The 12,412-nt window shown below is 43.3% G+C and overlaps 1 protein-coding gene across 1 annotated transcript in view; it reads right to left on the bottom strand.

The window, feature by feature from the left end:
- Nucleotides 1-12,412, bottom strand: part of ETV6 (ETS variant transcription factor 6) — a 139,943-nt gene that overhangs the window by 18,216 nt on the left and 109,315 nt on the right. The window contains exons 4-5 of the mRNA XM_074901799.1: nucleotides 11,439-11,573; nucleotides 6,116-6,658 (exon numbers count right to left, since the gene is read on the bottom strand). Coding sequence (XP_074757900.1) covers nucleotides 6,116-6,658; nucleotides 11,439-11,573 — 678 coding nt within the window. The remainder of the gene's footprint in view (nucleotides 1-6,115; nucleotides 6,659-11,438; nucleotides 11,574-12,412) is intronic.

The following is a 12,412-nucleotide window of genomic DNA, read 5'->3' as shown; positions in this document are numbered from 1 at the left end:
TTTTTTAACAAATTGGAGCCTGTAAATGTGAGGCATTACAGCACAACAAAAGGTGTACCTAGTCACTAGAATCTGGAAGTTAATTTAACCTACAGTTCTGAGTGGGGGACTGGTCAGATGGTGTCTACTGACAGACTGTTCTGTGTGACTTTATTTTCTATGCAGTACAGCGCTCTCTTTCCAACACCGCTCACCAACAATTCTTGAAAACTTTCACCTTTGCATGTCCTTCCTTTCTTTATATTTACTGTGTCTGTTTGGACAGTAAACTCTTTGGAGCAGGGACTATAGCACAATAGAGCCTATAGATACTACTGTGTTGCATTAAATGGAGCAGGAAGCTGCATCCCTTCTGTGAGGGCTAATGGTATCAGGTGCTGCAAAACTTTTCACTCCTAAGTTGTGCTTAGCTGTTGGGTTTTACCCCCTTTACGGGTGTAACTGTTCTTTGCCTCCTTTCCCAGCCTCTCTCCCTATCACACAGCACATGCCATTGCACAGTAACTGTGCCTGTACTGTTTTGTACAGAAAGGAAAATAAACTAATGTGGTGGTGTTAACGGCATTTGCGCAAAGGATTTGCTGGTACACCAATTGAACAAAAAAAAAGATCATCCTACAACTTGACACAGTCATGGGAGTCACAAGGACACATCTGGAGCACAGGCAGGCACTAGGGCTCTGGTCCTGTAGGTGAGTTGAGGAGACACGGGTGACCACGGTGCCATGTTTCGAAGTGTGATGTTTAAGCTCTAAATGTCTAGTGTTATGAATCTAACAACTCAATCAGCAGAGCTTGGTTTTCTTATTCTCCCTTAAAAGCTTTTCAGCTTGACTACAAAGTAAAAAAAAAAAAAAAAAATTAGTTAATTAGCAGGTTTTTTAAAGCACTATGTTTGTGGAAGGTTCACTCAACTAACCCCTCCTGTTGTTTCCCCTCCCACGCTAGTTTATAAGAAGTGATTAAGTTTTTCAAACAAAGGGGGAGGAGAATCCCTGATCCTGTTCCCCCTCCAACCTCTCTCCCCACACAAACCAACCAAACTACTACCCTTACAGAGCTCTGGGGTGGAAGACCTCCCCCTGCTCAGAGCTAGCACATAGCCTACGCCCGTCGTAAGTGCTGTTTTGTGGATTTTAGTAGAATGTGAGTCATTCGGAGCTGATGCACTCGTAACAGGGGACTGCATTCTCAGTTTCATCACTCAGACTGTTTTTATTGAGAAGTCACTTATACGTCTCTTGCTACAGATCCGCGGGGTTCATGCTACACCCCTGTACTCTCTGGATGTGTGGCACACAAGTCAGAAGTAAACTGGAAGTAGATCTCTTTCACAGCTTTGGCAGGGTAAGAATCTTGCCTGTCCTCATTCCAACAGCAGTCAATAGTTTTATGGGCCAAACCAATACAGTGGTAGACAATGTGCCTCTGAACAGTTTAAAAGATTACCTGGCTTCTCCTCAGAACCCTGAAGGGGAAGAAACAAATCTGGCAGCTCATAAAGCCAGATAGAGCCCAGTTGCTAAGGTAACCCAGCTGATAAGAACAGCATACCAATAGACAACAACAGGCACAAGACTCACCTGCCTTTAGATTCCCCCTCCCCAACCAAATGCAGAGCAGAATCAAAAGCAAGAGGCAGGGTGGGGCTCTGCAGGGGAACAGCCGTGCTCATCCTTCTAAACCCTACAAATGGGGTAAGTCTGCCTCAGACACGGAGCTTCATGGGTTTTATTGGGTCCCAGCTCCAAGGGGACAGGGAGCCCTTGGGGGGAGCCCAGCTGCACCTACCCCTGCTCTACGGCACTCTGCCTTTCACACCCACGTAGTCGTGGTGTTAGGATCTGCGCTGGGCAACGCTCGAGTAAAGGGGTAGTTATACCTGTATCCTAAAGTTTCAGTGCCAGTGTTTGCCCTGGATTAGTGAACAAGCCTTTCAGTTCTAGAGAGCTGGTATAAAAAAAGATACTGAGAGCTGGAAATCCCAGGAACCTGATCAGCAATGGATTTCCCCTCACAAGAAACATCCAGAATTGTATTAGCGAGTTTGAAACGACTGAATCAAAAGTGAGGTAAACACCAGCATGTCATTGGATGAATGTGGATGTTTCTAAGCCAACCTCTACGTGATAAAAGTTAGGACAAAACCAACCCTGTTGTACTCTGCCTCTTGCCAGGATTCGTGTGTCTTCCTTTAAGCCACTGACAGGTTTCTGCTCAGATCTACTATGTCAGTTCCTATTGGGTCCTAACAAGCTGAGGTGGACATGGATATCTGAAAAAAAGGACATTTTTGACACCGAAATAAAGTGTTGTGGTGAAAACCTGCCCTGGCTGAAGGTCAACAGCAGAGCTCCCAAGGAAAGCCATGGGGACAGAACGTGGGGATGGCTGCAGGGAGGGTTTCTGGTGGCTGTGGTTCCACCAGAGCTGCTGTTCATGCCTCAGCCTACGACTGCTGCCAACACAAAAACCCCCGCCTCTCCCTGCACCTTGGGGAAGTACCTTTTATGAGATATCAAAGTCCTAAAATGTTTGATAACAGAACCCTCCCAGTCAGAGGTGTATGGGGAGTGGAATTTCCATTCTGCAGAAGAGCTAATTTCAGGACCCTCTCTTGATTGAAACTGCAACTGCGTTTAAAAAAAAACAAGAAAAAAAAAAAAAAGGGAAAAAAAAAGGTTGGTGTTTTTTTCACCCACAGAGTGAAATCCTCGAGATTATTTCAGGGGAACCAAGATGGAGTATTAAAAAAATTCAGAGCTGAAAGTAAGCCAGAGTTAGAGTCCTTCGCTTTGCTAGAGTCCAAAGTTAGGAGCTGACTACCAACAAACACTGTTGCTGCTTTGAATTAGCAGCTCCAGTGGGGAAAATTGTCCATTACGCCACTCTGCTAAACTCCCGTTCTGAGGTATTTTTAATATTTTTCAGTGCTGTCTTAGCTAGATGACTACTGATGCCTTTAACCCTTGCCTGGTGTATTTACAGGGGATGCCTTTGGATCATCCCAACACAATGACCTTTAGTTCTGATAAAGTTACGGCAAAGACTCATGCACATTGTGTTGAGAAAATAGCTAAATATAATTTTTAAAATCAACTCTAGCCATTGTTGAATAATATATGGGACCTTAATGAGTAACGTAAAGATACTTTATGCCTCTTGCTTTGCTAAAAAAGTGTAAAATGGCCTTAGAGGAAAAGAGAGTAAGACCTTCAACTTGAAATTCTTTGCTGTAAAAGGGAAAGTGCTTTACCAGTAAAATTAATATTTTGAGAAACGATCTTACATAAAAAGGTAGGAAAGATTAGTCAGCCAGTGAGTAGAGGTCATTATTTTGTCTGACAGGAAGTCCACAGCTCTATTGATCGACCTCTTGAAAACAGAATATTTGTGGACAGCAGCAAGCGAAAACATTGTTTTCTTTCTCAGCATCAAGTAATTGCATGCTGCATTTAAAAACAGACTCCATCTACAAGTAAACAGGTTTATGAGGCTGTGAGGTATCTTAAGTCTAGGAAGAATTCCTTTTACAATTTAAAATATCAGAGCTGGGAACAGAACATGTTCTGGAGCTCAGCCCAATGTTTTAGTCAGCAGCCCATGGGGCTTCCCTGGTAGCTGCTCCTCATCACTATCTGCCCTGAAAATCACCTGCATGCAAATGGTTAAGCCAGGAGAAAGTCAAGGCTCTCTTCTCACCAGTGTAAACAGGTAAGCACTCAGCCCTGGCACCTGACTATTGGTAAATCTTTTAATTACCCAACCCATCAGTCTTCCCCATCCACAAAATGGAAATAATGCCAGTGATTTTTCAAAAGCTCTTTTTAACAATACATCTGTATTGGTGTATATTTGCAGTTTAAGAGCCAAGTGTTGCAATTTTCACGGTCTCTCTCAAATCAAAGTAGTAAGCCATGGTTGGTCAAAAGCCTCCATGTTAACGATAGCAGTGTCAGTGAAGACAAGGACACTCAGGTGGAAAATAGATTTATGCTGACATAAAGACAAAATGCTCTTAAAATGAAATCGCTTAATGGCAAAAGCTCTAAATTGAAAGAAAGGTAGGTACTTTCTTTCTAGGGGGCCTAAAGTATGCTGCCGTGGAATTCAGTAGCACCGATGAAGTTCACTTCAGGTATGAAACACGGTCTGTCTACGTTTTCAGGAGTAATTGGGGTTTTGTCACCTTTAAATAGACCGTGAGGTCTTTGTAGGGTCCAGCTACAGTTCAGGAGCCATTACACCCCGAGCAGAACAGCACTAGTTTGTGTCTGTACACAAGTGAGGCCTGTTGGTGTTTACAATTAAAGGACACGGGGCACTGACAGAAGTACACCGGCAAATTTATCAGTAGGAATCTAAGATGTTAGCAACCAGTAGCTATGTAATCCCCCGACCCTTGGCCATAAAGCACTGCCCTCGTCTGAACTGAATGCCTGAGTACACCGCAGGTCTTTCTGGCATGAAATACTTCACCAGCTCCTTAAGACATGTCACCCATGCTGGTGGGTCTAAGCAAAGCCACGAGACTGCAAGTGAAACCACTTAGGCCTGCAAACAGAGCCTGTGTGTAACACTTTAAACTACTACACGTTAATTGTTAGGCAATTGTGTTAGACCCAAACATCCCCAGGCTTGGGCTCTGTTGCTCTGCTAACAAGACAGGGATGGAAAGGAGGTGGGAGGACTAGTTATAGGGCGGGTGTCACTGGACCCAGTGCACAACGTGCAGAAACCAAAGATTCCCAGTTATGTAAGAAAATTCCTGGGTTTAAATTAAAAAATTACACCACCACCTGCTCTCCATAGCTTTTCTTACATTTTTTTCAGTCTAGGCTTCACTCTTAAGAGAATGTTTCCTTCTGGAAAATAAAAATTAACAACGCTCCCAATCTTCCAATAGTACTTTATGGAAAGAGAATCTCCAGTGATGCAACCAGTAGAGTATCTTCTCTGCCACAGCATTAAATGCATCTCTTAACTTGTTGAGGAGAGCGTGGGTAATAAAAATCAAAAGGAGAGAGACAAATGTCAGCCAGACAAGAACGTCAAAAGATTAATTTCTCTAACCCATCTCTCTATTATGTGAAAGGATCACAGCCCTTGTTGTGCTTGATGTCTGACTAGGTGGTGAGATATGTACCTTCTGAATTTAAAGTGGTTAAGTCTTAAGAAAACTGAAAATCTTCCTCATTAAAGCTGAGGCAGCACCACATCTGTAACAAATTTAAGACATGCAAGGACAAAAAAAGAGCAAGGTGTTGTAAGATGCATCTCTGTGGACATGTGTAATACCCCACAGGAGCCCGGTATCACGTTAGCTCACTGCTGACATAAATGCACAGACTGTTTTTGGGTGCGGTGTGTATTTACATCTCTCAAAAGAAATTGGTTACTAGGGCATTCAGCATATTTCTGAAGTGGTTGGATTCCCCTTCCCCCTCTCACTATCTATTTACAGTTTCCTTTCAAGTACAACAAACATTTTCTGTAACCTCAGCTTCCTGATTCAGCTGTTGTGATGTCAGTTATTTACGATAACAAAAGTGAGACAATGCCTGTGGTTTGTGTGGGACAAAGGCAACCTTGTTTCTGTAAAAAGGGACAATCCTACTGTGAGAAGCACAGGAAAACCTACGAAGCAGGACTCTGAGGTGATATTTCATTAGTCCTGCCATCTCCATAATAACAGGCTTGACACTGCATTATCTCAAAGGCCACTGACAGAAGGTTTTTGCCTTTCCATAGGACTGGACGCTAATGTGAATGCAACTCTTGGAAAATCACCTCTTTGCAGGACAAGGCTTTGGAGATAGGTATCTTGGGAAACAAATGGCTTGCTAGTGGGTAGGGAGGAGTGGTGTCAGGACACGCATGTTTCAATACCAATTACGCATTCTGTGGTCACGAGCAAGTCACTCTGCACCTCTGCTTACCTGCCATGAAACTAGTTGCATCATATTTAACAGCCTAAACCCCAGATGTGGTGAAACTTGCAGAATGCCAGTAAACTCCTGAGGTCACAGAGCAGCAAAAGGAAACGAGAAGCTCTTAACACACAGCATGGTTAGTTATGAATGAACTTTGGTGGAGCCTAGAGAACGTCACGTACCTGCTATTCTTCCGATTGGCATTGCGTGGTCCTCAGGAGGGGATACAGACACCATGATGTGGTTCATATAAGCTAACTCTTCTCGGTGGGACAGGTTGATTGGCTTTACCTCCCTGTGCAGCCCATCCTCAGACAACCTTGGTGGTTTGAAATCGGAGTGCCTGGGGTTCAGTATCAAAGGATGCATGATAGGGCTGGGCATCAGCTGGATGACCCTGGTGTTCTCCTGGCGAGGGCTGGAGGGCTTCTGGAGCACCTCCGAAGGAGGCGGGCAGTGGTTGTTTTCTATCGGGGACACTGAGAGAGGGTAGGGCTCCTGGTGGTTGTTCTCTTGCTGATGCCTTGTCCCCAGCACCCTGTCAGCTGGGGAGAGGCGACGGATAGTGTTGTCCAAAGGAGACTTCAGTGGCCGCTGATCGGGATCTGGTGATGGACGGTGATTGTTGGTGATGGGTGATCTAGAACGATGCAACAGTTCAATGGTTGGGGGGTTGTGGTGGACTGTTTCTGTGGATGGTCTTGAAGGTCTCTGGACAAAGCTATCTGTGGAGAAAAAAACCCCAAAAATACAAATTGTCTATATTGTGATCAAGGTGTAGGATCTAACTGTCAAACTGCTAGCTGGGCTTACTGCGTATTGCTGTCAGTTTGGAAATGTTTTTTTATTTGTGAGACCTACAGATGCCCAGAAAAACACCACATAAATGCAGATAGCTATTACTACACAGAACGAAATCAGTACTGTGAAAACAATCTCCCTCCGCCACCATTTAACGGTACTTCCTGGGGAAATGTGTTAAGAGAAATCCCGTTTTGAGACGCTGACTGGAACACACGTGAAGAAAGTAAGTTCTGATTCAGCTGCACTAACCGTGTTTCTGTGCAAATGCTTTGAAACTGATCTCCTCCCATTCATGTCTCTACGTGTGGTTCCTGTTATTAAACCATGGTGAGAGCACCGTAAGGTAGAGGGCAGAGATAAATAGGGAAAATGTCTCCAGGAAAATATTGGGTAGTAAGTTTTAGATGGTAGAGGCTTGGGTCAAGGTAGAGAATATCTTAGACTGAAATACAGACTGGGTTATCAAAAAAAACCCACTGGTGGGAAGCTCCTTGTGAAACACTAGCTAAATTTTGTTCCTGCCTTGATTTTAAGACTGTGTAACATCTTCACAAGGATATCTTCACCTTGTTTTATGTAGTCTGTGCTGTCTACTGGTGGGTTGTCCCATATAAGCACTTACATTTCTTCAGCAGGAGGACTTCTAGCATCCCTTTTGCATGAGCATACCGAGGGAGATAAATTACAGCTCTAGGTCGGTGTCTTTAGGTACTAACGATCCTCTCACAAAACGAAATGTTTGACATAAACAGTGCAAACTTTCAGCTTAGCTAAGGCCATCGATTTTGACTTGGGAAATTACTGACAAAGAGGAAAATACCACCAGAGCGCAGTGACTAACAGGTTTTTATCTGAAAAACAAAGATCAAATTTCAGTACTGTTTGCTGAAAGCCTTGGATGATAAGAGAAGGAAACTGCTGGGTACATGTCAACAACTGAAACAAGTAGCTGCCAATTTGTGGCTGCCTGTTTGTTCACTCCATTTGCTCTGATCCTCTGCAACGATCCTCCTGCTCTCTTGTTAAGGCAGTGATACTCGTTGAAGACCCTGTCAGGGTGAAGACCCAGGGGCTCCTGCTGACCTGGAACTCAGGCAGGCATCAGGATAGAGATCAGCACTGACCCAGGGAAAGGCCTGAACAGGAAAAGCTCTGGTCCTGAGAAAACGTGCCAGGCATTGACACAGCACCAACCCTTTTGCCTGCTCCATGGGCTGTTCATCTATACAAGGACACTAAAGTCTACAGAAAACCTGAAATTTTAAGCAGAAACTGTAACTAGAGTGTTCCAGAACACTTGTTTCACACACTTGTGGTCCCAGACAAGAAAAACACATTTGCAGAGCTATTTAAGGTACTCACACTGAAACAGCTGGAGGACATGAAACTCCACTGTTATATATTGTTCTTGTTTAAACCCAAACAGTTTTAAATACAATGTGGTCAACTGATGTGGGATAACCCAAATGATGTGAAGATCAAAGAGCAATTAATTTACAACCGTACCTACCTCTACGGCTGTCTTTTCTTAAAGACTCCTTTCTTTGCCACAATAGCAAGAGAACCAACCCCAAATTTTGCTCAGCGTTGTATCTCCTACAGACCATCCTCCCCCATCCCTGTACATACAAATGCACCCCAATCATTCTTGGCCTGTAAATATACACCAGAATATTGTGTTGTTTGTGCTACTTATTTCAAGTGCCTTGGCTGCGGGGAGCAGCTACCTTGAAAGCAGAAAGGAATGCCTTGCTGTGCTTTCTACCAAGCTCTCTGCATACATTAGTTGGTTCTGACAAGCTCCAAACAGCAGCAGACCTATCTGTCTGCTCCCAAACCACGGTGATCCTGAACCAGGACAGTGTGGAGACAGGGTAGGGGCCAAGGAACATTTTAAAAAGCAGCAAGAGGAAAAACCACTAATGGATACACACTAGTGTTCGCTTTCTTTCAAGCTCTTTCTCTTTAAATACTTAACTGAAAAAATCCCCTCACGGCCCAAGTTGCTGTTTACCATAAAACAATTCAAACTCAGCTCCGAGAAGTTCCAGTGCCACGAATGACCCTCAACAGAATAAAATCCTCATTGCATTAATTCCCTGGCACATCTGATGACTGTAAGTTGAGCACATACGGTATATCATTTCCTGAAGGAATTAGATTCACTCATCAGTCTGGCTCTTCATTCCGAGTGACCAACACTCTTGAAGGGAAAGCTGTGAGAGGGAATTCAGCTCCCAGGAAAATTGCTGACCTATCTGATCCGCATAGGGATGGGTGGGGCTGCACTCTGGGAGTGAGCAATTGCTGGCATGACAGTCCCAAAGACTGGCACTCTTTGCTTATCCATAAAAGAAGCGCAGAGAATGATAGTGTAAGCTTCCTGTATGGCACCCCATCAAGTGACTCAGTGCTGAGTCAGAAGGACCACTGGAGATGTAGGTAATTCACTCTCCCTTGCTCATCCCTCCACAGGGACAGAGACGGCCACAGGGCAGATCCCAAGCCAATGCCAGTGCATCCTGGAGATACCCTGAACCACTGTCAACTAATTTCAAACAGTCAAACCCACTTTGCTTAAGCTAGTAGAAAGCCACTAGAGGTAAATGTTGCTCTCATCTGATTCTGGATTAACTAACTTAAAATGAAAGCACTTAGAAGCAGGATCATCAGTATATAATCTATTAGGAAATGGGCAAAAGAGACAGTAGAAGAAAATGGAGAAAGATCAGCAGAGTAAGGAGGGATTCTGCAAAAGATCCATCGCCCATCAAGTTTAACCACTCAAAATTGTACTGAAGTACCACTTTGTTACAGTTTGTGAGTTACTCAGGGTAAATTTCTCCTTCTCACATTCATTCTCCTTTATTACTAAACTGCATTCTGCTGAGGGAAAATGGTAAGCTTAATAGGGCTGGTTTCTCCCAAGTGACCCTGTGAAACGGGAAGAAGGAATGTCAAAATACATAAATAAATAAATTCACCTGCCTATAAATTCGTGGCACAGAGATTTCCTGATAGCTCAGTCTTGTGGCAGGCAAGCTGTAGTTTCTTTTCCTTGTTTTGAAGTTCCTCACAGCAAAACAAGAACTAATTTTTGTCATTATAATGAAAACTTTTAAGTAATAGCATAGAGTTCTCTAAGCAAAAATAGCGGTACTATCAGCAGCCAGAGTACTGTGAGGAAGAAATCAAAGTTGTTTCTTAATCATCCTGTGCTCCGACAGAAGCTGGACTAGATCGCAAAGCACTTATGTTTTAAGTGACTTACACAAAAGGCCAACTCAACACCCCTGTGAAATCCTCTCTAGAGTGAAAGTTGCTCCATATCTTTAATGTAGGGGTGTCTGAGAGGGCAGCTAGTATTTTGTTTGAAATTTAGAAAGGGAACACTTGTGGGTGAACGCCAAGCTTCAGGAAAAAAAATGGAGATTTTAATAATGGTCTCTGGAAAGTGCTTATCTGAATACACTAGGCAACAGTCTCTTGCACAACTCTGTCAAATCAACCTCATCCTGACCTGTAGCACCCTCTCCTAAGCTGAAATATTTACACACCGATGTGGAAACACTTTGGAGTGTCCTTATCCCACCTGCCGCTGTCCTGCTTTTGGCTTAGTCTGAGTTTTGCTGGTGCCGTTTGATTCTGGCTTGCTCAGGCTGGCCAGGGGCAACTTCTACAGGCCTGACAGCACCCCTGAATCTTCTCTTGCAATCCCACGTTGAATCTTGACATAATTTATGCATCTTTTCTCCAGTTAGCAGAGACTAGGGCGATATTCTAACTCACTTCTGTTCTCCTCTCCTGTTTACTTCAAGAAGGAACAACACTACTTTTTTCCTAGATTTTTTTTTAATTAAAAAAGTTAATTCTGCCTGATGCTTTCATGGAAAGGACCTTCTGAATGGCTTAGGCTTTATATTTTTCTGTTATTGGAGAATACCAAGAAGTACTTTCTTGTGTATATTTTTAAAGAAAATAAAACCTCAATTTTCCATTGAAGGAAGCAAACTAACATTTTGACCTGTGCTAATAATGAGTAGAAGAAGCCCAAACCTACAATTCCACAAACATATCTATTCTTTCATCACCACCTTTGACAGGCATGGAGTGTGTGGGCACTACTAGAAAGCTAACTAATAACCTAAGCAAGTAATTCTGATAGTAAAAAAAAAAAGAGAAAACCCACAGAAAAAAACCTTCTCTCAACATGAATTGTTCAATCAGCTCAAAAGCTGAGCAACATGATGGGCTCAGTGCTAGGAACCCTGTCATGATGCGATGACAGATTGTCAGCTGAAGTGAGCTTGAATTAGATGTTTTCTCTGAGGCTGCCTTGCTCTGCAAACAATTGCATCGAGTTGCCTCTCCAGGATACTAAAAGTCCATGAAGCATCTTTGTCTACCTAACTGGGAGTGAGGAAAAATGAATCAATGGGGTCAATAAAACTTTCTGGTATTTTTTTAATCTGCATCTGGTGTAGCTTTTAAGCAGGCTTGGAAGCAGGACAAAATAATAGAAGATAAACGGAGAATGGACAGCTGACTCCCTAGACCAGTTGATTGTTCTAAAGCTATGGAGACAAAGGGAGGAGAAGAGCTTTATTTAAGTAACTTTAGAGCAAGAAAATGACACAATTCCTCACAGCCTTACCCTACACACCTCTATAATGGCAGCTCCCATAAGAATGAGACAGTTACCTTCATCATGATTCTGGTGTAATATGACCTCTGGCTGAGCATGGATAGAATTCCCAGGGTGGAAGAAAGGTGTGAAGAGCATACGAGCTTTCCTTTGCTTCAGGATATGCTGAAGGAGTTCATACAAAACATCACCTGAAAGACAAACAGCAGGGAAAAGGAAATGAAAACCTACATACTGCTGAGAAGACTCATTTAGCCATCTGATGCATGAATTCATGGCTCCTGGGTGCTATTTTCAGACCCAAAAATGCTTGCAGTAAAATCCTACATTTCACTGTTTTGCAAGGTTCTTTCCTGAAAGGAAAAAAAAAAAAAAAAAGCAAAAAAAAAAGAGCTGCACATCATGATTCTGTGTGTGACTGTGGAAAAATGGGAGAATGACAGGACATGGCTTTCATTAGCCCAACAGAGAGTTTTTTTCAGGCTACATGACTGCCCATCCAAGAGCTCTAAACCTTTACAAGCAGTAGTTAGTTTGGTGTCCCACCTTCTCACAGCCTCAGTTTTTTAGATAGACCCCTTAGGACACAGGATTTTGAAATGCAGAGCTGAAGATTTATGCAATGAGTTGCTGGGAGCAAAGATGGTGCTCTTTAATTACTGAACAATTTAGGCTTTATGGGGGGAGGAGATGGAAGATGCTGTAAAGCCTCTCCACGCAGCACTGGTGCCTCAAGGCCAGAGGCAGTGTGCTACTAAGATACTCCATTCTAGGAAATCCACAGGACGAAGAACTCTCGATTTGAGCAGTTACTTTGGGATTGACTCAAAGACTTGAAAAGAACTGAAAGATTTAACAATCCTGAACACCCTTGCTGAGGTGATGACTCCTGGAGGCGCTCGAGTGCTACAGGGGCCTTGGGAACTTCTGTACATCACTCTTGGTGTCACGGGTTGGACTCCTGAAAAGTCCAAATGGGATCCCAAAGCTCGTTACCTCTAGCTACCAGAATTCGTATGGAACTCACTTA

The sequence above is a fragment of the Athene noctua genome, chromosome 3 (assembly GCF_965140245.1).
Source record: "Athene noctua chromosome 3, bAthNoc1.hap1.1, whole genome shotgun sequence".
NCBI lineage: Eukaryota > Metazoa > Chordata > Aves > Strigiformes > Strigidae > Athene > Athene noctua.
The sequence above is the reverse complement of the archived record's forward strand: the minus strand, read 5'-3'. Positions and strand labels throughout refer to the sequence as shown.